Source organism: Sinohyriopsis cumingii, chromosome 7 (assembly GCF_028554795.1).
Source record: "Sinohyriopsis cumingii isolate HCF-2022 chromosome 7, ASM2855479v2, whole genome shotgun sequence".
In the NCBI taxonomy this organism is placed as follows: Eukaryota; Metazoa; Mollusca; class Bivalvia; order Unionida; family Unionidae; genus Sinohyriopsis; species Sinohyriopsis cumingii.
In genome coordinates, this window is record NC_142967.1 from 120,374,976 (window position 1) to 120,402,872 (window position 27,897).

At 35.3% G+C, this 27,897-nt stretch overlaps 1 protein-coding gene across 1 annotated transcript; it reads right to left on the minus strand.

The window, feature by feature from the left end:
- Positions 1–27,897, minus strand: LOC149796034 (ras-related protein Rab-11B). Its single transcript, XM_089965953.1, has 6 exons — positions 27,706–27,897; positions 13,910–14,021; positions 9,301–9,384; positions 4,221–4,414; positions 3,647–3,727; positions 1–282 (listed from the first exon to the last, which is right to left on the minus strand). Exons 1-6 carry the CDS (start codon positions 27,743–27,745, stop codon positions 143–145), a joined length of 651 nt encoding a protein of 216 aa, XP_089822079.1. The 5' UTR covers positions 27,746–27,897; the 3' UTR covers positions 1–142.

Consider the following 27,897-nt stretch of genomic DNA (forward strand, 5'->3'; position numbering starts at 1 on the left):
CTATGCACAAGCATGTCCTGTGTACTCAACACATCTGACTTCTGCAGCAAGCACTGGAAAGATTTATCAACAAATGTAAACAGTGACTTGTGAAATAAAGTTCATTAGATGATAAGTAGTGTTCTTTCCTTCAGACAGAATTTTACAAATTACAGCAAGGACGCTTTGTTGTTGCTGAATTGTCTGTTGGGGCCACTGTTATCGTCTGGACATTGTTGCTTGGGGAATTTTCATCATCTGGGCTATCTCGAATCTGTTTTTGAGACACTATTTTGTAAATTTCTGAAATAGAATGAAATCACATTTAAGTATATACACTATTTGAAATAAATAAATTCCAACTGAAAACCAGACTTAAATGTATTTCTTTTAACCAGAATAAAAATGTCAAAGTAAATGAGTACCATGAATGACACCTGCCTAAGTTTAATATTCCTGTGTGTAGATGACTGAAATTTCTGCATATAAACCATTTTATCTTCTTCTAGTTAAAACCCAGACATCTGGCCTTCTGGACCCTAGTACAACAGGCTTCTTTCTTACCCTAAATAAGGGCCATCTTCAAAGTTTGGAGTAGCTCTGTGACGTGGTACACCAGGTTTTTGTGTGCAAAAACCATTTTCTGCTTTCAGCCAGTGACTGTGACCTACCTTTTAACCCCCAAATCAACAGCCTCCATTATCCTAACAGAAAGCCATCTACAAAGTTTTGTTGTGGTATGTCATGCAGAACTAGTTTATAAACCACTGCTTTATTATTTCAGTCACAGTGACCATGAACTTCTTTACACCAAGAACAAACCATCCTCAAAGTTTAAAAGCACAGGCCATCCACTAAGTTAATCGGCAGACAACAGACAACTTGAATTGTGGTGGAAACCATATTTCTTCTTTAGTGAGTGACACTGACCATTCACCTTTTTGATTCATAAATCAATACGGTTTATCCTTACCTTATGTGCAAGCCATATATGAAGTCTGGTATCTGTAGCTAAGAACTCACATTGTGCAGAAACAGTTTTCCTTCTTTCAGTTAGTGACCCTGACCTAAGCTTTTGAGCCTGAAACTGATGGGGTCCTTCCTTACCCTAATTGTAAGTCATCTGCAAGTTTGATATATGTAATGGTGCACAATTAAAGTTATTGTGTGGAAACCAAATTGGTAACTTACAGATGGTCAGACAAGATAACATAGCATTATCTACCTTATGGCAGGCTTACAGAAAAGTTGAAATCTGCATCAATGCTGCATAATTCCCATTCTCTTCTCAGCTATTCCCACTCCTACCACTTTACACATAATTCTACCCACAACCCCAAAAGCACCACCCATAATCCACCTCCAACCAATGCCTAATATTCTTATCCAAGTTTGAAACACATAGCTTGAATAATATAGGATTTTTGTCTCGTTTTGGTTTTAACAGCACTGTGAACAAATTACTGGCTATTCTAGGAAATGGGCAGAATCATATAATCACAACCTTTCTTTGGAAAATTAAGAGGGCTTCTGTTCTACAGAACTCGATAGTCCCCAGTTGTACTGATGTATTCCTCCCTGACCCATAACTGACATGAAAAACGTAACAAATCTTTTGCACTACCAATGATGATGCCATTGCTGGCTGAAAAGGAATACCTAACTCACACCATGTACAAGGACTACATTTAAATCAACTGGTGATTGGGAATGCCACATTCTCTTAGGGGTTACCAACATTATAATGAAATAAAATTAAAACATATCGTAAGAGTTGACAGGTCTGGCTTTACATAGTTTTGCCGAGTCTTACCCAAAGTCATAACATGAACCAAATACTCCTGCACACAAACCAGTTTATAAAATTTAAGCTATTAGTATAATTATATTATCAAATTACTATCAACTTACATAGTTTACTTATTTTTATAGTTTTCTCCAGCTTAAGTCACTACCATGTATTAATTTGTTACTTTTCATCACTTGTTCTATCAACATTTATGTATCTCATATGCTAAACACAGTATTATCTTCTAAACTGTTTCTGTTCAACCCCATATTTATAATTCTTAGTCCTTATTATGGTTACTTTGGTTACCTTCCATCTTGACTTTTAACATTAATATGGGCCGTTAGGATGATTTCTGTTTAAATTTCTTACAATATTATTGATTTCATATGTTATGAAAACAATTGGTACAAGGTTCAACTAGTATTTCTATCTTCATCCATACTGGCATTATGGATTTAAAATGTACATAGGAAGGAGGGAGGTGGGTGCCAATCCAATCTCCTTCCATTGTTTGCCAAGTATATGCTAAGTCCCTATCCCCAATGGGAAAGACTGGTAGCAAGGTAGATGGGGGGAGGAGTATACTGATCCCCATCCCTGTCCTCATACTTTTGATTGGACTCCACTTACTCAAATACCAGTGATAATTGAGTAGTCAAATGTTTTATTTTATTAACAGCCATATGTGATGGTTAGCTTACCATCATATGCATAAGTCGTATAGTCATTTTGTGCCAGAATGCTTTCAGTAGAATGTTAAAAAAATTGTTGAACTGGGTTTGAAAAGGCCTTTCTGTTTTTATACATATATTTTTTTAGTAATGGTCACTATATTTGATGATAGGTTGTTATCATATGCATCTTCAAATTTCATATTTCTGATAAGATTACATATCTAAATTACCCGTTTCCCTTCACACAACCCTGACCTTCAAGCAAGGAGTATAGATATGATATTCAACATAGTCTTAGGAAATGTTTCATGAAAACCTCAAACAATCATTGCAAAGTTATGGGCCAGAACTAAAAATATTGAAAAAGGAATGGACCAATGGAAGGCACACCACTAAATGCTTAAGTGTATAAACACAGTTACTTTTAAGTCTGACAAATATTCATGATAATAACTATTTAAGGTTATGTATAAACTGGCATGTATCTTGGTATATGCCACACTACTACTATCAGTAATACAATCAAGAGGAAAGAAAAACTTCTTCCAAGTAGTGCAGTGAACACAGGATACCACACTACCTTATCAGTAGTACAAGCAATAGTGAGTTTCCTGTTTACAGCTTCAAGGTACAACTACCTATTTTCTTGTGGTGACAATTTAATTATTACTAATACTCAACATCTTAATTATACACTCAGTCACTTAATTATACGACTCTTTACAGATACTAAATTTGTGTTTGTAAATTATGTATGCCCTGCCAAGTACATACAAATTAGGCCTACATCAAGTTTATTGAATCTAATCATACCAAGATGGATTAGAAACAAACACACATACATATAAACAGAATGACAGCAGCATCAAAATTTCTGCTACTGCCAGGGGTAGGGAGGCTGGTAATGTGGTGAAATGCTATCCAGAAGTGCATCAAACACATTCCAAATACACATGACTCAGATCTGAAGACATTTATTAATCTAGGCATTACAGGATATCATACTGTTATGGCAAACATTTGCAATTTTATTTTCTAAAGAAAAATTCTGAGTGAGGATAAGTTTTCAAAGTTTTGTAAGCTTCTGAAGTTAGATGCCTCTAAAATACCGACCAATCTTGGACCAAAATGTAAGAGGGTCAAGAAATTACTCTATCATGTTACCCTATTTATTTACATGCAAGTAAAAGGAGTGACTTACCTGTTAATATATTTTGGAAGGCCGTTTCTACATTTGTTGAATCTAATGCAGATGTTTCTATAAAGGATAGGTTATTTTTCTCTGCAAATAAAAAAGATGTTATAATTCATTCCTTTCTTCTTAGTTGAAATAAGAAAAAAACATTCAATCTGGAAAAAATCAGTAAATAATTACATTTTTTGCCAGATCAAAAGTAAATTACCATTCAGCTGACAACCATTTTCCTTACTAATCAAAATTATCACTTTATTTAATACTTCATCCAATAAAAATGTGTGAAATAAAGACTTATACAATGTACACAGTTGCCAGTTTTCAAGTGGAACCTATTTTTCAGACTGCCAATCTGTGATATACAGGAACAATGGCGGGGGTGGTGGTGGTGGTGGTGGTGGGGTGGTGGTGTATATTACCGTATTGGATTCCTTTTATATTCTGGTAATCCTCATCCTAAAGTGTGCGTGTGTTTGTATCATTGTTGAGTGGGGTGAGGAGTGGTGAGGAGAATGCAACAAAAACGATTGAGCTCTTGCAATTGCTTTAGTTTCAAACTGTAATCACCAGAAGACATTACCTGCAAAAGCTTTAGCTTCATCTGTTGGTACTGCTCTTAAATGTCGCAAGTCACTCTTGTTTCCTACTAACATTATGACGATATTGTTATCAGCATGGTCCCTCAGTTCTTTCAACCAGCGGTCTACATTCTCATATGTAAGGTGCTTTGCTATGTCATAGACTAGCAAGGCTCCTACAGCCCCACGGTAATACCTGTCGAAGAAAATGTATTAGGGTTTAATGCAATTATTGTTGGAGAGATCACAAATTCTTGTACTGCAACTTACGTCTGACAGTTTAAATTTTACTTCCATGTGGAGATCACATTTGCAAACAATATTTCCAGTAACCTTTTAATTCTACCTTACTAAAAACAAAATGTACATAAATGTAGACATGTAAGTTCTTTATTGATCTTATATAAAATATTAATTGTTGTGAATAAATTTAACACTAATTTTGTTTTATCAATGTCTGTTCATTCCTGAATGTTGAATGATATGCATCTTAGCTTCCAGACACATTACCAATTGATATAGACTTTTACAACTGGAGTCAAGAAGAGCAGATGTTGGGTCTAAATAGTACCAGTACACTGGGTAGTACATTTTTACAATATAGTGCACTTTCATTGTGGCAATGCTCTAGAGCTAGTACATATTTTTGCGAGACGGACTGATATAATGTTCAGTTGTTTAAATTGGCAACAAGCACAATGAAGAGAATATTGGCATATCTCTATGCCACTTTCATGAAATCTGACTAGAATTTCTGTAGAGGAAATTATGCACTGTTAAAAGCAGTTAGCTGAAAAATGGCTGCTCCAATGTGATCAAAAAATGAGCTTAAATTAACCCTTTACCTCATAGAGCATAGTGACAAATGAGGCAAGGTATAAATATAACACCGGTTACCTAGTCGACAGCATACACATAGGCCTGCCTGTGAATTGTTAAGCAATGTAGTGTATGTTACGTTTAACAGCAGTTTTAACCGTTTTACATTTTTGGTACACATCTATTATATGTGGAAAAATTTAAGAGTATAGTCTGATTGTTATAGCTGTGTAATTATTTTTCATGGAAGAATTTTGTATGTGCTTTAAAATCTTGAGAGAACTCTTTCACCGACATGTCAGTGAGGCCGCGAGCCCAACCGTAGCTGCCATTTCCCATACTCAAAATTTACAAGTTTTTCGTCTGCGTCTACATCACTAAGTCATCTGAATTTGATAATTTATATAAACTAATTGCTGCCTACTTCATTATCAGAGCCTTAACCTAAGTTATTGAATCTTTCATGGTTGTGATTCTAATCGTGAAAACTTCGTACGTACTGAATGAAATCCGCGACCGCCATTTTTGAGTGGAGATTACAACCAGGTTACTTTAAATAGCAGATATCGACCAGTGCATAAATAGCGACCACGTGATCTGACGTAATTGTCATTTGCAGAAATGAATGTAGTATCTAACGGGGGGTTTTCCCCAAAGGTGGAGCTACGAAAACCAGCTCAAAATGGCTGGTTTACAGCAGGCGTCAAAAGACGCTTCCATGCGAATGGAGTAGAGGCGTCCAAAGACGCTTGCATGAGGTAAAGGGTTAAAGTACACAAACGTGAGCAGTAATTAAAATGGGAAAAATGAATTCTCCAGATCAGAAAATAGTATCAACTGAAAGTACAATGAGTGAATTATAAAATACATAAAAAGAAAATAAGTTACTGGCTCTTTTCTTTCACTCCAATTGACCTTGGCTTTCCAGGACGTGAAAATGACCAAGCTGCAGACCAGCCAACCCTGATGAGACTGTCTCATTAAGGCAGTTGATTTTTTTCCCTTAAGTTTAACCAGTTTTCAGTAAGATGTAACAAAATATCATAAACTGCTATTGGAAAATGTATTTAAAAGTTTGGTATTCAAAACATGCAGCGACAGAAAAACTGAAAAGTACAAGCAGACTTTATTTACCACTAGTACTGTTGAACAAACTTCAGTTCCAAACCATATGCAGCTCAATGGCTTGTTGCTATCTCTCAACTTGACGTAATTCTTTGAAATCTTTTCCCATTTCACATGATAATGGCAATCATATCTCCTGTCACGAGACATACTCAAATTGGCATATGATGTCCAATTAACATAACTGTTTCATTTCCTGCTGTTGATTATTAACACTCTTTAAGATGCTTATCTTCCCTTTCGTCTTCAACAAACATTATTGCTGGATGTAACTTTTAAAGTCTTTTAATCAACAGTTTGATCATGCAGATGCTTTGCATGAAAAAATATGCGCAGTTCAAAGAGCCTCAGGTACTTCTGTCTAGTTAGTCTTGTTCCCTGATTAATTCCACTTCTAATATGAAACTTTATTACTTCTTGGTTAGTTACATCTAAAAATGTCCATGTGCTTGACAAAACATTTTGTCATACATTTCCAGTCAATTATATAATGATCCTGTAAGGAATTCTAATCGACTTGAAGCAAAGGTATGCATAATAAAATTATCAAAAATATGACCTATTGCTGAAAAAGTCAACACCAATGACCCCATTCACTACAAAAGGCCTTAGCATAAACACTTGTTGGGAAAAGCATTTAGGGGTCATGACTATTCTAAATGATGATGTAGAATGCTTGAATGTGACATGACTAGGACCCAGGAAAACCATCCACAGCCTCATCCAGACATGTTAATAACTTTGCCAAATACAACATGACGACATACTCATTCCTGGGCAAAACATGATTTACAACCCAAGAATAAATCTGCATGCATTTTCCACACTTCTCAAGCCCCCAAATAACTGCTTTAACCTCAAGCATGCATCAATCATCAACAGCTTCTGCAGATTTGTTGTCAGTCAAAAACATGTTGTAATGGAAGCCAACATCACTTGGCACATGACACAAACTTGATACTAAAATGGCCATTTAGACAAATATTTAATTGACATGATTAGGATACAAACTCCAGAAACTGCAGTTTCACACCTACCTCTCAATTTTCAAAAAAATGTCACACAATAATGACAGTCAGACCCATCAGCAGCCAGAGACATCAGGTTAATACATTATCGTTTCTTCTGTCTTTCCAGAAGTGTTACCATCAGCCGAAGTTACTGGTATTTTCAAGACTGGCTATACTGATACAGTCACACTTGAAGTTACTAGTATTTTCAAGACTGGCTATACCGATAGTCACACTAAAGTGAAACCAACATATTTCTAGAAGTATGTAATTACTTTTCACGATAACAAATTTAGCTAACCTACATGTCTTCACTAATTCTCAAAAAGTTGCCCACAATCCCCAGCCTCTGAAATCTGTTTATATAGCACATCACTGACACAACGGCTGAGTGGTCAGTCCTAGCTTAATTGCAGTCATGTTATAATAACAGCTTAATTGCTGTCATGTTATAACCTTCCAGTTCTGTCAGCCAATCCCCAGTCTACTTTTTCAATGGCGACCTTAAGTAGCTCTCTAGAAAAGGATGTCAACAAAAAATGGTTAATCTGTATTCAAGTTGCTGAAACTGTGCTTGGAATGTTTCTTCCATGTGCAAGTTAGGGACTTGTTTTTTTTTGGAGAAATTACATACGAATGTAAATATTTGTTGGCGTCTTCACTTCAACTTTACAATGTATAATTAGATCTGCCGAATCGTCAAAATCCTGGTAATATTAAGCTAATACAATGACATCTGACCAGACAAAAAATCTCAATTTTAACCTTCTCTGGCTCTTAATTTTTCATAAACATTTTCATAACTCAATGAAAAGGAAAATATCTCCAAATTAAAATCAATTCATAAAACCAAATACTACTCAGAAATTGAGATGAATGTTAAAACTGCAATTTCATGGGTTACAAGATGTTAGGTTTAAACAAGTTTAAACAATGTTTAGGTTTAAACAATGTTAAAAATAATCAGTTTAGAATTATGAGGTGCCACCCCTTAATTCAGTCAAAGAAGTCACTTGAATTTCTATTCTTCTTGATGATTGCTCCAAAAGGAGTGATGTGACATATTTTACAAATTCTGATAGTGTCTAATTTAATAACACTTGCAAGTTGTATACAAATTGATTTGTCAGGAGTAAAGAGACGCAAGCTCGCTTTTTTAAGCAGACTGAGAAGAAAAAGTGCACATTAGATAAAAATAAGACTGGTGATTATCAGTGAAAATCTGGTGTGCTAGAATACTCTGAAGGGCAAAACTCATCTTCGCTAGCCAAGGTTATGATATGTTAACCCTATCTACAATTGGTGGATCAAGCAGATATTTCTGTACGTTGGCTCTGTGAATTGCGTTGGATAAGGCAGCAAGCCACCGCATCCAATCAAAATTAAGTTGTTAAAATCTGAACACTGCTCCTACATGATCGAGACAAGGCGAGCCAACAACCTGAATAGACTCATAAATGTGCACTTTTCCACTGCCAGTCCAAGTTTGTACAAACAAATTTCACTAAATTACACCTGTAATGGCTTAACTCTGATATGTAGTCATACTTTTGATGTTAAACTTACAAAGTATATTTTGAAGTCAACTGCATCCACCATTTTCGGCCAATGTACAGTACACAGCTGTTACACACTTCTGGTTAGTAGATGTTACATATTAAGGGAGGCAACTCATGACATCCAAACGATGTCGCTAGGACAAAGTACTAAATTATCTGCTCGATTTGCCAAGGTGTGGTAAGGGTTCATGTATTGGAACCTTGGCTTGGCAAAGATGACAAAGCTAGGCTGAAGACTGTTGGTTTTTCATGTTTACAAGGGTGATGTCATCAAATCTAGTGTTCCAGCTTTCAAGTGAAATTCGTGGATCCACAGATTTCCTAATCAACATCAGGTTAATACGTATACAAGTGAAACATGGCAGGAAATTGCAGTTTGAGGGAGAAAGTACATGGCTCAAAATGTGAAGAAATGTCAATATTATCTGGTCTTAATGGAACCCAACAACATTTAGGACCAATATCTTTGAAGATTCAGATGATTTGGCAGATACAATGCTTTGCATATAACGGTGACATTGGGGCTTAGAAAAAAGGGGATTTGCCTTGATCTCCTCATGAATACTTACGCACTTGTAATGGCCCTGTACCTCTCCTGTCCCGCGGTATCCCAGATCTGTGCCTTTATAGTCTTGCCATCAACTTGTATACTTCTGCAAGAGAAACACAAGTTGACATGTTCAATTTAATTTTGTCAACAAACTGGGGATTTCAAATTTGTGAAATTGAAATTCCTGCTTTCAGAATCTACTTGCCACACAGCAGAACTTCTTAGGCACCACACTATTCTTGACAGTAGTCACTGGGGCCTGCAACATTCAAGCACAGCCAAAGCACAGTCAAGGTCTTGAAAACGCCCATAATTGTACGCAATTTTCTTCCCTTCTGGGCCACATAAAATCACTTATACAGGAGTCCTCCATACACACATTTGCCATTGCCTGACAGCAAATTCAAGGGCTTGCCAGTACTGCTTCAACCACCTGCCAAGTGGGAAAATGTGTTGAATCAATTGATCACTTTAGCTGTGCTGATATTTACAATGAAAAAATTCAGTGGCTGAAAGCCACCCCACCCCCCAGATGTACTACATGTTGTCATTGTAAGAGTTCATTTGAAGAACATGACCAGATAGTTTGGCAGCAAGTTCAAAGACTTGACTAGCTGCACAGTAGTGGGGAAATGTGCTGATATTTACAATGACTGAATTCAGAGGCAGAAAGACCCAGAGATATACTTGTATATAAGAGTACATCAAATGAACAACTTTAGCTTTCATTATTGTGGTTGTTTCCAAGTGTAGTTGAGTAAGTAGTGCATGTGACCTCGAAATGTTGAGAGTTAGACAAAATGCTGCTTGTAAATTTGGACAAGTATTTTGGGTCAAATTTACGAAGATTGTAATGAAATTCAGCAGAGTGCTAGAAGTTGCTAGAACCAATATTTCACATGGAACATTATGTGTGATGCATAGCTTAGTGCTTGGAATATGACCTTTCATTGTCCTGACAAAATTCATTCTCACTCTAATAGACAAACAAGAGTTATATTGTAAAAAAGTTAGAAAATTAAACTCAATCAAAACCACTGGTTCTACACATCTGTAAATTTAGCCACTTCAGGTATGTCCAACATACTTCCGGTAGGGGACTGCAACTTGTGCTGGTGGGACTCCGGTTTTTCCCAAAATAGGAGTCCTGGACTCCAAGTTTTAAAATCCTAGCGAGACCTCTGTACAGTGTATGTATAAAAACATGAACTATTCTGTGTGTTAAGTACGTTATTGGACCTGTGACACATTGTGTACTGTGCTTAAATGTCTTTCACTAAAAACATAATACCAGTAATTTTTATGTCAAACTGACCAATGCGATATCACATTATACCTATAGAACAAAGCTTTCAGTCTATTCAAGTCCATTTTGGGGCACTGGATTATGTGCATTCTAAATGGTGTACTTTACACCCGATCCACATTGGGAATATGCAGAGGTGACAAAGAAAATTGGGAATGCAGAAATAAACAGACTAAAGCACAGAATTTTCATTTTAAAAAACCTTTCACAAATGCAAAAGAATGTTCATATTATGGTTTCTGACCAAGTTGTTAATACCAGAAGTGTAAGAAGTTTTTTCCAAGACATTTGAGTCATTTTTCTCCAACCTCCAACATTTTCAAAAACCAAGAAATGCAATTTAAATTTTTTTAAAACCTTTTCCAAAATTCCATATCTGCAAGGGAATGCTGCTGATGATACTTCAAAATCTGGAAAACATTAAGTGTATGCCATGGTTCCCACGCATATATAAAGATAAATTTCCAGGTCATTTCCAGGATGAAATTAATTTTTTCATGGTTCACATATGACTTACTGAATGGAATTAAAGAACATTTCAGATTATAAAACATTCATTTTCTAAATCTAAAGACGTTTCTCTTTCAAGACTCTCCAAAACATCCAAGTCAGAAAAGATGATCATGTACATAACGACAAAATGGATCACACAAAAAAAGTTAGATTATATTCATGTAAACTGGCATGTAAAGTCATTTCAATGTGCAGAATAAAAATTCTAACTTTATTTTGCTGACCTGTATAATGTTGCTAAGTGGGAACAACATAATGAACATAAATTAGTTAAGTTTCCTTAAAACCTTTAATTCTAAAGACTTTTTAAACAATGTAATCTCCTTAAGACGATCTGGTTAGAAATCCATCATTTAAAAATCATTTTCAAAATGGTTGATTTAAACTTTGACAAAAGACCTTCAAAATTATATACTGTTGTATAAACAAGGACTGAATTTTCTGTAAAATCAACTTGTCTTGTAATTCGTTAAACTAGTCCCCAAACCTGTATTGATACAGGGGCTTGAATCGTTTTTTTAAATATGTAATAAAAGGGACAACAATTTCTCATTACAGCTCTGAGATTCTACAATTTTGGACTACAAATCTGGCTTAAAATGAACAGCAATCCATTTTCTAATCCGGGTTTCCTCTGACTATTCCCAATCCATTTTTCATATTTGGACATTTAGGTTGGGGTGTGGGGTCATTGCAGTGGCATATAAAAATTGTTGTAGTGACATATGGTAGTCATTTATCAGCAGGCATAGAAAATTAAACTTACCTTATATCGACTTATACCTGCATGAAATCGATAGGAAAATTATTTATTTTCATAGAAATGGCAGGTATTGTAATCATTATGTCTTTAATCCACTGACAAACTAGACGAAACTAAGGCATAGATGAAATCTGATCAGCAGATTAAAGACAATGATTTTTTTTTAATACTCAAAATTTCAGAGAAAATAAATAATTTTCATATTGATTTAATAAATATATCACTCGATCTAACGTTTAAAGCTTGCTAGGCCGTCCAGTAAGCAGCTATGCTTTGCCACCACCATAATGGCCTCTTTTGATGCTAGACTGGTTTTCATACCTTCCATGTAAGGAAAGATACGGATATTGAGCTTACATTGAAGCTAAGTCTACTAGACGAATCTAATCCACTGAGCGTTTGGACTGACTCCGCATATATGTTTACTGCAAGTACACAAACGATCCATACTGCACCCTTTTAATAATTTGGTTAGAACTCGATAAATTTAACTCGTGATCAGTTTAGTTATGACTCGATTAAGTGTTTCTGGCATCAAGTGGTGGCAGAAAATTCCTGGGTTTTTCCCCGACTTTCATCAATATTTGCAAAATCAAGGACTTTTCCATCAGGAAAAAAATTATGATTTCTTACAACTTTTTCCCAATAGCGTGGGAACCATGGTATGCTCTAATTTTTGAATTAGTGAAGATCATACATATTTATTTTCTATGTGTATTTATGGCCAGTATATGCTCATTATCAATACATGCATGTTTTGAAGAATGCATTATCCATATTTACACTGCATACATTTTGCACATTCCACATATAAAACCTATGCAAGTCTGGGCAAGAAATAATTGTTCGCAGAGAATGACGAATAAATGAATGCAACCCACACAGTATAATCTTTTTTCCAACAACAAATAATTAAACATGCAAATGCAGGTCATCATGAATTTTCCCAGACCTGCAAACCCAAACAAGACCTTCTCAGTAAGGTCAGTTTTCAGTAAGGTGCAACATGTACTGCTGTGGTCAAGCTGGATTGAGAGGTCCAGAAGTGTGATCTAAGACCAATACAGTGACAGTAATGTTCAATTAAAAAGAAAATACCTGGACCTTAATTACATACGCCAGTTTCACAAACTGCAGTTCTAAACCCTCTTAACCAAATAATCTTAAAAAATTTAAATTTCATGTGGGCTGTGCCACAATCGTCTTTCCTGCCATGCAACATACTCAAACCCCACCATGATGTCCACTCAATGTAACTTGTCCTTCCTAATTTCCTCCACCCCTCCCAAGAACCCAAAATATTCATGTACTAGTAAAACATTTTGAGTGTTGTATTCTCCCTTTCAACCTAAAGATGTATTGCTTGCTGCACGCCTTTTTTTAAAAATTAAGCAATAGTTTGATCATGCAAATACTTCATCACAAAATATGTACATCTGAGGTACTCTTGTAAAGTTAGTCTAGTTCCCTGACCAACAATACTAACTCTAATATGAAACCCAGAACTGGACAAGCCAACATCCAGATTTATTGCTAACAATTGTATTTCCATAATTTGTGCTTTTATTCTGCAAGAATGTATTTTTAAGAGTCATTTCAATAAGATTTATGGCAAAACTGTAATTGACAGATCTCTTTTCCGACAACAAGAATCAAAATACTAACACCAACCCAGCTTAGTATTGAAAGCTTTTTCTAAACCTCGGAAATGAAATCAACTTTCTATCTTACAAGGAAGAAAAAACAAATATTTGGAATAAAGAGTGGTCTCGATACAAAAATGATGGGTCCTTTAAGCAAACAAAAATAAATAAAAAAATAAAGAACTCCAACAATTACCCTTCTGCTCATGTGCAAGTGAAATTGCCAATGAAAACGATGTTTGTAACACAATAACACAACTAGGCATTAGGTTATTGGAAAATCACCTGGAAGATGATGTATTAGGATGCATTCAGAAATAGCCCACAACATGTGTTTCCTACTCGCATTTCAGGTGAAAACCTCCAGGGGTTAATGAGTTAACTATAATTAACACAGTTTTACCTGGTTGCAAATTCCACCCCAATAGTACTTTTGCTCTCCAAATTGAATTCATTTCTTGTGAACCGTGACAGGAGATTACTTTTCCCAACTCCTGAATCTCCAATCAAAACCACTGAAAACAGATAAGAAAAGTTTTCAAAAACATTGCCTTTCATTCATTTATTTATATATATATATATATTCACATACAGAAACATATACATGTCCAAATTCAAATTCTGCTATCCCTTTACCTCACAGAGCATAGTGACAAAGTGCAGCACGCTATAAATAGAACACCTGTTACCTAGCCGACCGCATCCGCATAGGCATGCCTGTGAATTGTTAAGCAATGTAGTGGTGTTACATTTAACAGCAGTTTTAACCATTTTACGTTTTAGGTAGACATCTATTATATGTGGAAAAATTGAAGAGTAAAGTCTGATTGTTATAGCTGTGTAATTATTTTTCACAGAAGAATATTTTATGTGCTTTAAAATCGAGAGAGAACTCGTTCACCGTCATGTCAGTGAGGCCGCGTGACCGACCGTAGCTGCCATTTCCCATACTCGAAATTTACACGTTTTTCATCTGCGTCTACATCACTAAGTCATCTGAATTTGATAATCAATAAAAACTAATTGCTGCTTACATAAATATCTGAGCCTTTACCAAAGTTATTGAATCTTTCGTGGTTGTGATTCTAATCGTGAAAACTTTGTAGGTACTGAATGAAATCCTCCTGTGAATTGTTAAGCAATGTAGTGGTGTTACGTTGAACATCGATTTTAACCATTTTACATTTTTGGTACACATATATTATATGTGGACAAATTTAAGAGTAAAGTCCGATTGTTACAGCTGTGTACTTATTTTTCACAGAAGAATTTTTTTATGTGCTTCAAAATCTTGAGAGAACTCGTTCACCGTCATGTCCGTGAGGCCGCGTGACCAACTGTAGCTGCCATTTCCGATACTTGAAATTTACAAGGTTTTCGTGTGCGTCTATATCACTAAGTCATCTGAATTTGATAATTTATAAAAACTAATTGCTGCCTACATCAATATCAGAGACTTTACCTAATTTATTGAATCTTTCGTGGTTGTTATTCTAATCGTGAAAACTTCATACGTACTGAATGAAATCCACGGCTGCCATTTTGGAGACTGGAGATTACGACCCAGTTACTTTAAATAGCGGATATCGACCAGTGCATGAATAGCGACCATGTGATCTGACGTAACTGTCATTCGCAGAAATGAATGTAGTATGTAATAGGGGGTCTTCCCCGAAGGTGGCGCTACGAAAACTAGCTCAAAATGGCTGATGTTTACAGCAGGCGTCAAAAGGCGCTTCTATGCGAATCTTGTAGAGGCGTCAAAAGACACTTCCATGCGAACGGAGTAGAGGCGTTCAAAGACGCTTGTATGAGGTAAAGGGCTATGGAAACAAAAGTACTGTGAGCAACATTTTTTACACAATTCCCATGTTTAACATTCTTCTATGTAAAGCATGGGCGACAACTGAGATCACTGACCAATGAATTGCAATGTCTATGAACTGCAGTCATTTGGGCATGGTCTGCAGTCTCAACTCAAGTTATTGTGCATAAATAATTTTCAAACTTTTACTTAAAATGATTGTAATCTCTGACTTTAGACCTGAAACTAGGTTTCTTTTTTTACTTCAAATATATGCCATCCACAAAGCTGGGTCAAAGAATCTGTTCTAGAACAAAGGTTATTCTGCCAAATCCATTTTTCTTTTTGTTACCAGTCCTCAAAATTAATGGCAATCTGTTAGCCCAAGGTTAGAAAATGTTCTTTCATACTAATAGTTTTCATTGTTTTGATACTCTGATGGCAAGTTAATCTTTATACATGTCTTTGTTATATGGGAAGGACTAGACAAGATTCAGCAATATAATTTCTGAGTCTACTAGTTCTTATGGCTACAAAAAAATATCTTGTTCAATTTTAGGCCTGTCACAATGACCTTGATCTTTGCCTTTTTTGATCCAAAATAGACGTATTCCTTAAACTCAAGTGCAAAACCTCTACAAGCATTGATAACAATGCATTTTCTGGAAGAAAGGTCACCTTTCTTCTGTCACAGTGACCATGACTTTTTGACCGTTATCTTACTCAAGTTACATACAATCCACAAAGTACAGTCCTAGTATGTGATTTTTCAATACATTAACTGTGCATAAATTATTTTTCATCTGTCAATTACCAAGACCTATGACCGTTTGACCACACAAAATGTTTCTTCCCCCTTACCCCAAGTGTGTCACCAACAAAGCTTGGTCCAGGCCTGGGACCTACATCTAATGATTTGTGAAACCATCTCTTCTTTCAGTCAGCAATCTGATTAAAATCAGTCTCCACTGTCCAATGTGAAGATATGACAGCAACTGCTTAGGGGTGAAGTTGGTGACCTTTAAATTAGCCAATAAAAATGCAGCTTTCAGAAATCTGAAAGTAAATCTAATTGTTCAGCATACATTGATGCTCTTCAGGCATACTCCTCAGTTTCCAAAGACTCCATCTGATAGACAGATAAATTTAGTGATTATGGTAACAGTATAGGTCACTAGAACATATCCCCTAAGCGATCGTTATCAGATCTTCATGTATGACAATGGAGAGCTCTTTTAATCAGATTATTCAGTCAGGGACAACAAACTACTTTCTTACCCCAAATGCAAGCCATTCACAGATGTTGATAATGATAGATAACTCAAAAACATTCATTTTATTTGATGTCCACACAAATTTAGATTCAATTTATTGGATTAAACAAGGTAAGAGAGTTTCAAAAATAGTTTGAAATTCTAAGGCAGACAATAAAAAGCATTTTAAGTTTTGAAATTTTTCAAGGTGGTAGAATATAGCGGAAAAGATGAAATGCAAGCTATGTGCAAGAGAGTTAGCTTAACATGTTTTAGCACAATGTCCAATAATTTTGAGTACAAGCTTGAATCCCTTCAGAGAGTGCACATGGCTGCCAAAACTAGTAAAAAGATTCACACACAATAACCAATTACACTGTCAAACTACTGTACTTTCTTCAATGTAAAAGTATATATAAAAAGTGGACTGAAGAATTATCAACAATTTATGCATGATCTAAGACCTCAAAACAGAGTGGGGGGGGGGGTAGATTAAATACCTTCATCAAGCTGAATTCCTTTTAATATTTCAAGTTAATGTGTCCATTTGAAATGATAAGGGGTTTTGAGAGTGTAGGTCAATTCTGCCAAACTATGGCAGATCTAAGATCTGGGTGCCCTTTTCACTAACGCGTTTCAAGACAACCCTCGTAAAGACATTTCATAACTTGATTTAATCTCTTCCATCATGCTACTTAATGATCAAGAGCTGAACCCAGCATGGAAATTGAGCTAACCAAGCATAAACACCACACGTGAAAATGTAATATCAATAATCACATTTCTAATGACCAAAATTTTAATGTTCATTTCAAACAAACCAAAATAAGAAAGAATTATCTTCTTTTTTACTCAAGAGCAACAAAAAGAAAACACCAATGATGAAGTGTATTTTTTTTTAGATGTGCAGGCAAGACAATATTTAAATTCTTATCTGTCCAAATTCTTAAATAGAATATCATCAATAGTTCAATAATAAAATATCAAATAAAACTAAGATTCACATTGCTGTAATTTCATGGACTTTAATGTAGATATTTACTGTTGTGGTTATGTAATATATATTAATAGCAATGACAAAATAATAGCCAGGCCCCCACCCTACCCCCAATTGGGAGAGGACTTGTATCCCTTTGTTTGGAAAATGAGAAAGCAATGTTAAGTACATGTCAACAGACAAATCGTACTAATAAATTTAAAATCTAGAGTAACAATCAGTTAATTTCAAGTACATGCAAGTCATGTGAACTTCTGAATTTAAAGTCTACAATACCAACATTCATTAGTACTCCACTTATTAATACATGTCTGCACTGTTAAACAAGGTTTTTGTGGAGGTAGTTTCAATATTCTCAATTACGCTTTTAGGTCATGAACCATCAAAGAAAATATTGGACACTGGAAAAGAATGTTTATACAGCTAAATTTAAAGCTTTTAACTAATGGATTAAAAAAAAAGACATCCTTCATTTAACATACATATATTATAACTAATTATAATTATTATTTACATATATTATTATTTAACTGATATACACAATTATAAAATCTTTACTTTTTATCTATTCAGAAAATAGATTTATATTTATTCGGAAGGCTTTATTCTCATAATGCTTATTACAAATTTCATCTTTACATATTTGGAATATAACTTACTCCGCAATACAAAGCCAGAATTATGGAGATTGACTATCAATTCACAATACATGACTAACAATGAACTAAGGCCTCAGACCTGCTAACACATAACATGCCAGCAGGTAAAATCATAATGCTTATTAACAAATTTTATCTTCTCTGCAATACAAAGCCAGGATTATGGACAGTGACTATCAATACACAATACATGACTAACAATGAACAATGGCTTCAGAGGTGCCACCACATAACATGCCAGAAGGTAAAAGTCTATCCTGTCTTTTTTAATCATGTCATCAAATGTACAACATAGAGCCTGATGTCCAGGCATATTAAGCGATGGCACCTGAGTCTACCAGTGTGTACATTGGTGATGCACATTATCTAAGGGGTTAAACTTTGGCGATCAAATAAAGCAACAAGTCTTTACCAGGAAAAGACAAATAAAAGAAGCCAATAGTACAGTGATTTCTGAGACTAACAATGCTATCATAGTAAGGATTATCACAGAATTTACCTTTCCATATAAAGTCATAGTTATCATCACGGTAAACTTTGTAGGTACTCCTAAACTCTTGCTGACAAGTCTTGCAATGCAAATGGGAATACATTCTTACTCATCAACCCAGCTAGTTTGGGACTTTTATACCCTTCACTCAAATATGCCTAAGCTTTTGTAGCACTTATCAACAACATTAATCACTTCACAAAATATGTTGACTTTCTAGACACTAAGTTAGTCACTCAACCATGTATATGTATAAAATGAGTCAGTATATTCCTCTAATTTGGAAGTTCAAAGAAAGACTGCTTCAGTCAAAAGTTTCTGGTTAAATCTGAACACTGTCATGAACATATAGGTTATCACTGACAAAGAAAATCAATTATGTCAAAGAGATATACATGGCCGAACAAGATTAATCATGATCTACCTATATTAGAGGGAGATTCGACAGCATTCTATTTTTGGATATACTTCATGCCCATGTCAGATCTATTGACCAATCAGAATGATCTACCTATATTAAAGGGAAATTTGAAAGCAATCTATTTTTGGATATGCTTCATGCCCATGACAGATCTACAGACGTGGCTAAAATGACATTTATTATTGAGCAAGATATCCCAAGAAAAAATTATACAATAACAAGTCATTTGTAAAATAACTTTTAGTATTTGTTTGCAAACAAATTGTTTTCTTAGTGAACTATTCATGCAAACGGACGTTGTCTACAGCATACATGCCAAGCCCAAGTGAGGTATAGGCATAATCTTAGCTTAAAAAATTTAATCTCTATATTACTACTACTAATAATACCCCATCTTCATCGAGGCTACATCATAGCTAATATATTACATGCCATAATTACAGTATGGTGAATGAGAAGTATATTCATTTTTACTACTAAATTTAACTGCATGCCAAATACTTGGCTAAAATGGGCAACATGTCTATTGGAACCAGAATACAAACACAAAACATATAATGAAAAATTATTTACACTCAACACTCATTTTACATGTTTAACTTTTGCTGAATGATCATTTAGTCCACAAATTATGCAATAAGCATGATGAAGTGCTCAAATCGAGTTCTGTATTGTATCACTCTCATATTCTTTACAAATTTGTAAAGCGGTGTTGATTTTTTCTTTTTCGGATTGGACATGTTTTGAAGTTTATAAAGACCTATCTGCTTCTAGAATTTTCATCCAAAAGTAAAACTGCAAAATCCAGTTTTGCCTAATATCTGGCACCATTTTCTAAAGCAAAGACCGGTCTGCTAAATAAACTGATTATCATAATAAATCAAGGAAGTTTCAAATTAAAAGAAACCCACCTATATTCTTTGAAATGGGTCACATACAGTTGCTATTAACAGATAATTAGGAAAGTATATTTTGATCTCTGACAAATTAGCTGAATAGTATTCTCACACAGCAGTCCATTTCTGAATATTCTCAAATTTTTATGATGAGTGAAATTAAAGATGTTTATTGGGGTTTTTTTTATGTACCTGAAAAGAATAATTCATATACACCTCTCCCTCAATAACTCGGGCACATCAGGGTCCAAAAACAGAGACTGCACTATAAGCATGGGTGCAAGTTACCAAGGGACCTTAAAAAAATCTGATAGACATCCAGATAACCGCAGGGTTGAGGTGGGTGGGGGGACTGGGCAGTTTAATGACTGAATCCTCATTTTATAATCATGAGGATAATAATTGTCAATAAAGTGCTTTTTCTTATGAAGTTGTTCGTTATTCTCTATAAATTACATTTATTTTCAAAATGTCCAACATCTCAAAGATAAATAACATGATTCCAACTGGTTTTAACAACCAACAACCTCACGCTAAAACATTTGTGTACTACATCATGGCATTTTATTTTGTTGACTAGTCTGGTTCACAGAGTGATGTTCAATAGTATTTTGCGATACAAGGACCTATGAAGCTGGGAGCCAGACTAACTGTCGATACACTACCAAACAAGATTTGTTTTTATCAAAAACATTCAACATTTATTTTGTGAGACAATTGTCTACGTCAAACTCAGTTTTGTATTGTTCAATTAGTAAAATACTGATGCCATGACTTCACTGCAATTAATAGGGAAACTTATCATCATTGAGGATATTTCTACATGCAAATTTAGGAATTCTCTGAAACTCGTTTTCCCCACAACTGTCCGTATATGTGAAACAAAGCTCTTTATTTTATGAAGTATTCATTTCACTTGGTTGCCTTGTAATCTTTAATTACAGTTATGACTGAGTAGGTTAATTTATCTTGAAAATGGCATTGGCGAATTCCAACTTTTTGATAGGGAATGGATTCTGACTCTACACCCCAACATAAATGTCCAAATATAAAAAATGGGGTGGCAAGGGTCTGAGGAAACTGATTACCCTAAGACCATACTCCTCTTAATAAGTGCTCAATTATCTATAAGCTCTAATGTGACAATTATCAAAAAGACTACATTAGGGAGATCGCTAGAAAACTTGAGAGAAGAATATGCATAGCTGCCAACCTTCCAGGCTCACAATTAGTGAAAATAGGGATAAAAAGTCGTGAATTTCGACATGAATTAGTGAAAAATACCATGACAATAACTCCATCCACTCTGACCATCAATGCTACACTATATCAAGATCACAATAAAAAACTAAACACTACATATATGCAGAAATATATCAGCATTTCTATTTATTATGGTATTCATAAGCTTCACTTGTTCTTGTGCTTATTTATCAAGACATGATACTGTGGCAGTCTTGAACTTCCTCAACTGCTTGATCATAAATTTGTTTTGTAAACAGTTCAGACTTCTTGCCTGCTGGTTGATCTTGGTGACTAAAAGTTTCTGCAGCTAAGAAGGCCCTAAAGTCTGTCTTATTTTTCCTCACTTGAGAAAATACTCTTTCGCTGTTACAGTTGCTGTGAGGAATGCGCATGAGCTGCAGCACTTTTGGTTCTTCACCAGGAAAATTTGGAAGCGATTTTAGAGTCCGGGAACATTGGTCGGAACAAATGTATAGCAAACAATGCTTCAGCGTTGGTTGCTTGCAGGTCTTCCGCCGATGGCTTAAAATATTTCAGAGCTGAAATCTGCGTATTCTTAATTTTCCCAATTTCTACAAGTTTTTTGCAACCAATTTGCTTCCTTACATCATCTCTGCGACCTAACTACGATGTCATTGCTTCCTTACATCATCTCTGCGACCTAACTACGATGTCATAGCCTCAACTTGTTTAGTTGTGGCTGAGGCTACGAACTGATCCCATATCATGTATATTCCAAATTAAACTTTACTTTTTGAGCAATACATTTTTTTTTCCTTAGAGGTGAAGACATTTTCAAGATCTTACATGCGATGCTGAAAGGTAACTCAAATCAGTGTTGGTGATGCATGCACAGGCAAAATTCCAGTTAGGCCCCCGTTTCTCTCAAAATCATTTGTAAAACTGCTCTTATACATATAGATTAAAATAGGCTAAAATGCTTGATACCGGGCCAACTGTACTAATCAGCTGTAGTTCTACTAATATCACGACTAGTGCTTAACGGGAAATCGATTATTTTATTAATGATTTAAAATAATTGAGAATTGGAGAATTCATGTGTGAATCAGTGAATTGCTGAAAAAGTCATGAAATTGACACCAAACTCGCGAGGGTTGGCAGCTATGGATCATGCGACGCATGTCCAGAAGACATTCCTCTGATAAAGGCCTTGTCAGAAGGCTGAAAGCTTAAGAGCAACAAGAAAAACCCCAGCTTACTTTGTTACAGAAAGGAATCCATTTTTAGCTTGATAAACCACAAATGGCTGTAGCAGGTAACAATATTCATTCTCTAATACTAAAATGATCATAGCATACATTTTGTAATTTCAATGCAAACAGTCTTCCTTCAACTGCATTAGTGCACATTTACGTTGATCTGGATAATCAATTTTGAAAATCAAAAGATCCATCACTATCAATCTATCACTACTAAATGAAAAAAATTATGTTGATAATGTGCATTTCATTAATTTCATTGCATCGACTTGTATCAAAGATTTACCTGCTCATTAGTATCCAAGTCATGTAAATACAAAGTAAAGCGGATCATTTAAAACACCACTAATTAATCATACATGATTGGTTTGAAGTGTTTTGATTGGCTGAAAATTTGGTCACTTAGCTACATACACACTTGAGCAGTAATATATCTCAAGCACAAGCAACAGTCAACAATACTGTCATAACACAGGAATTGCAGAATAATCAGGGCACATAAATGCCCAGATAAAGGGAGATAAAGTGATTATTTATTTAAAAAGTTGGCATTTGCCAGGCTAGTTTGAATATGAGGGGAAAAAAGCACTTGTCAAAGACTAGCTGATTAGAAAAAGTCTGTCACAGAGCTATGCTTAAATGAGCTTCCGGAGACCTATGCTTAAATGAGCTTCAGGGGCCAATATGCATGAAATTCTCAAAAGTCATATAATTTATTCCTGTAATGTGTCCCCATGATACACCCCTTTTACATTCTCTGGTCAGCCATGACAATCTAAATGAATTACAAAATGAAAGTTCCAGCACGAATCATGTATTGACAGACTAAGTTGTATTCTGTCATGAGAGGAAAAACAGGTGAGAACAACTTGCTGGTCTAGTTCCTGCTACGGCTGTCTCAAATAAATTCTAAATTTAAAGAACGAAAAAACCAACAACTAATAATTACTTACAACTGCTGAAGTAACCTGTACTAAGTATCGTTACATTGATTAATCATTTTGCACACATTCCAGTCTGACAATGTAAGGTGCTTCAAATTAAGCTGAATTATGTTTCTCTAACGAGATGAATAAACTTGTATTATTAGCTTTCCAATAGCTTTTTCCTTCAAAATTTATATCATCCTTTTAACCGATTTCGGCATTCCCAGCTTCCATCGCATTCCAGCCAATTGAAATGTAGGTCAATGGAACTTGAAAACAATGTTCTTTTGCTTCTGTCGGAATTTGAATTTATTAGTAAAAAAATAAATCAGAGTAAGTAAAGCCTCACTAAAGCAATACTACTTTAATTTGTATAATTTGTAGAAAAGTGTCAATATGGGCTGCCAAGCACGAGATATTCCTGAACATACAACTTTTTATTCTAATATCAGTCAACCTCTGAATATGCAGATAGTAATAATAATAATGAGGACTTTGTATAGCACCTAATCTTTAAAAGTTCTAAGCGCTTTACAACATTAGACAACACGTATAAGATAAAAAACATATATAATGATATGATTACAAAAACAAACACCATGAAATTAGAAAACATAAAAAAACATGCTGAGAATATTTAAGGTAGGAAACATTATTAGCTGTTTAAGTTTGTTCTTGCAGTCGAAATAAGTGAGTTCTGAGAGCACTCTTGAATGTGATCACTGTGTCTTTATGTCTAAGTTCAGTGGGCAAGTCATTCCATGTTGCTGGACCCTGGTATACAATCTGCATATCGCCCTTGCCACAGTACTGAAACTATTCTTCTAAAAGTAGTTAATGACATTCTCTCTGCTTTGGATAGTGGAAAGATTACAGTTCTCACCCTCCTTGATTTGTCTACAGCATTTGACACAATAGACCATGATATATTACTTCTCCAGCATGTATTTGGCATTCATGATACAGCGTTATTGTCGTTCAAGTCCTACTTGGTCAACAGGACACAAATTGTGTCTGCAAATGGATTACACTCCAGCTCAGTTGATCTATGTTGTGGTGTTCCACAGGGGTCTGTTCTTGGACCTGTTCTCTTCATTCTGTACACTCAGCCGATCTCAAGTGTCATAGATCATCATCCAGTGTCTCACAAATTCTACGCTGATGACACCCAAATATACAAATCTAGCCACCCAACTGAAGTTGATGCTACCATCCAAGGTGTAGAGAGGTGCATTTCTGATGTGAAATCATGGATGACATGTAACAAGCTGCAGATGAATGATGATAAAACTGAGGCCATTCTGATTAGAACACCAAGAAATTCTCATTCACAACCTTTACCTCGAACAATAAATATCAGCAACACCAACATTAAATTCACACAATCAGTTCTTCCACAGGAAAATGTGGAAGCGATTTCTGAGTCCAGGAACATTTATCAGAACAAATGTTTAGTATGTCTCCAGCTGATAAAGGTAGATTGTGTTCAACAAGAAAACTCACAAATAATGCTTCAGCGTTGGTAGCTTGCAGGTCTTCCGCCAATGGCTTAAAATATTCCAGAGCTGAAATCTGCGAATTCTTAATTTTCCCAACTTTTAAAGACCGACTCTGCATCTCCATTTGTTTGTAACCCCCTATCGATTTCAAAAACGAAAACGCTTAATGTGATAAAAAGTGCACAGAACTAAGTCAATTGAATGAGTGATTTATAATTTCTAAACTGACTGTGACCAGAATGGCACTAATACTGGCATCCACTGCAACTTTCATGCTTAACAGACTTTCCATACTAATACGGCGCCATATTGCGTATACTTTGGGCTAGTTTATTTCCATCAGACAACATAATGATGTATTTCACCATGTTCGATAACTGAGAGATAATTCCGTAAATTACATCACTTTGCAGACATGAATATTGAAATTAAATCGCATGTCACATCCATGGAAGATGAAATTTGTTGTCCTTCTTGTACACACATCTTTTTTGAAAATGGACTTGTCCAGAACTGGAAATGGATCTCGGCCATATCTGTCTATTGTACTGAAAACTTCCGTTAAGCATGAAACTCGCAGACAATGACGGTGTTATTGACAACCTGGTGGCAATCAGGTTAGAAATTATAAATCAATGAAAGAACTGATTAAGTTCTGTGGATTTCTGATCTTGTTCATGCTTTTTGTTATTGGAATCGGCAGGAAGGTACAAACAAACGGGTATGCATATTCTGACGTGTTTTTTGCAACCGATGTGCTTCCTCACATCATCTCTGCGATGGCACACTGAGTGCAAAAAGCATGATGAATATCAATGTTTAATGGCAGAATGCATGGCCAATTTTTGATACATTCCAAATTTAACTTCAAAATTCCGGTTAGGCCCCAGTTTCTCTCAAAAGTATCTGTAAAACTACTCTTATACATATAGATTAAAATAGGCCAAAATGTTTGCTGCCAGGCCAACTGTACTTATCGGCTGTAGATCTACTAATATCGCGACCAGCAGCAACGGACTGTTTCGGCAACTGCCAATATCATGACTAGCGCTTAACGGGAAATGGGTTATTTTATTAAAGATTTAAAATAATTGAGAATTGGAGAATTAGTGGATTTTTGGCTTGCTGCGTGAATCGCTGAAAAAGTCGTGAGATTCACGCAAAAATTCATGAGGGTTGGTAGCTATGATCATGTGATGGCAGTTTGTTAAAAAACAAGTGAAGTTGTAAAGTGGGGCAAGACAGCTGAGATAAAGTCTAATTGTTCTCGTTTCCAAAACAAGGAGATGAAGAAACACATACGAACTGAACAGCCAATACATAATGGACACAACAATGTAGACGAAGACAGACAACAAGCACAAATATCATAAAAATGGCAAAAAAAATTGGAACAGCTGCTTCAAGCCAGTTAAGCGATATCAGCCATCTTGATCAACATATCACGGTTATATAGCAGTTAAGATGGTGACTCAAAAACAAATATCAGGGTCGATATCTTACACTGTAGGACTACAACCTAGACCTACATGTAAGACCTTGACGCTGATATTTATGTTTTGGGTGTCGGGGTCTTACTGCCTAACTAATAGCATTGTGTAGTGTGTTCTGATGTCGACTAACATCGTAACAAAAGTCAAATTTTCAGGGATATCTCACACAAATGGCAAATAAAAATACTGCACTTTTCTACAAAGTAAAGTCATAATGTTTTAGTCAGACTTTACTTACTCTGTCTTTTCTCTAATAAATTCAAATTCACACAAAATAAATGGGCTTGTTTTCAAGTTTCGTTGTCCTACATTTCAGTTGACTGGAAAGCGATGAAAGCCAGTAATGCCGAAATTGGGTTAAGTTGAAATATTCTTTAACGAAACAAATAAAAATAGAGTATGCCTATTGGAACTGTAAAGCAAGATTTCATTCAAGAAACATATCCGCCACATGAACCTACTTAAACATACTTTGACATACCTCGACTACCGTCACATTGCAACAAATTCAAATGTATGTCAACGGAACATGAAAATGCATCCATTTGCTAGTGTTATATTTTCATTCTGCCAGGATAAAGACAGCACAGTAAATATATTAATTACACATACATTAGTGGAAGGTGCTGCTATATGCTGCCAAATGTGCATGATATTCCTGAAACTTTGACTACTTGTTCCGATGTCAACAACATCCGAACACGCTATAAAAGGCCGTCATTTGGAATGTAAGACATAGCACTAAAACAAAACCAACATGTGCCATGTCATACATTGTAAGACTAGACTACACCCCATCCCCCATTTCCACCCCTATCTGCCCCAAAACACCTTGCCAATGACTTAACCATGACTAGACGATGCACAAATTACATCTATTACATATTCTCGCAATATTTATTTTTTTTAAAATTATGTTGGATTGACTTAGTGAAAATCGCTAACAAAATGTCATAGTCATTCAAGAGCACAAAGTTGGCAAACTGGATACGACTCTTAAGTTTTAAATAGCTTATTGATTTTTTAATCATTCTGCTGTCAGGTTCAATAATAAAAAAAAGATTAAAACATCATACTCAATGAATGTACTGAATATACAAATTATAAGAGCTACAGTAAAACAAATATCTCGCCAGATCTTGACATTTCATTTGCATTCAACTGTCAACATTCAACTGTTCCTTTAACTTCCACTTCTAACAGGCGACGTATACAAAATTTAGTACTAAATCATCACCTTACATTAAGTGTCTCTATTTAATGTTCAGATCCTAGATGTAAAATTACGCCGCTCACCTTTGAATAGATAATCATATTCGTCATCCTTGGTTCCCATTTTGAGTCTCTTCCGGGAAGGATGTCAACCAAAACAAGACGGTTGGTATCAACCCTACCGTCAATATCAGACAAATCGATTAAGAATTAAATCTCTAAATTATATATTTATGATGCTGTCGCTGTTTGGACGCCTTAAAGTTATCGATGAAG

Excerpts from the sequence above, each read along its gene's own strand:
- LOC149796034 (XM_089965953.1), bottom strand. The coding sequence starts at position 27,745 with ATGGGAACCAAGGATGACGAATATGATTATCTATTCAAAG. Across the intron at positions 9,385-13,909 it reads GGGGTGGAATTTGCAACCAG|AAGTATACAAGTTGATGGCA; the intron begins GTAAAACTGTGT and ends TTTCTCTTGCAG. Across the intron at positions 4,415-9,300 it reads TACAGGGCCATTACAAGTGC|GTATTACCGTGGGGCTGTAG; the intron begins GTAAGTATTCAT and ends TTTCTTCGACAG.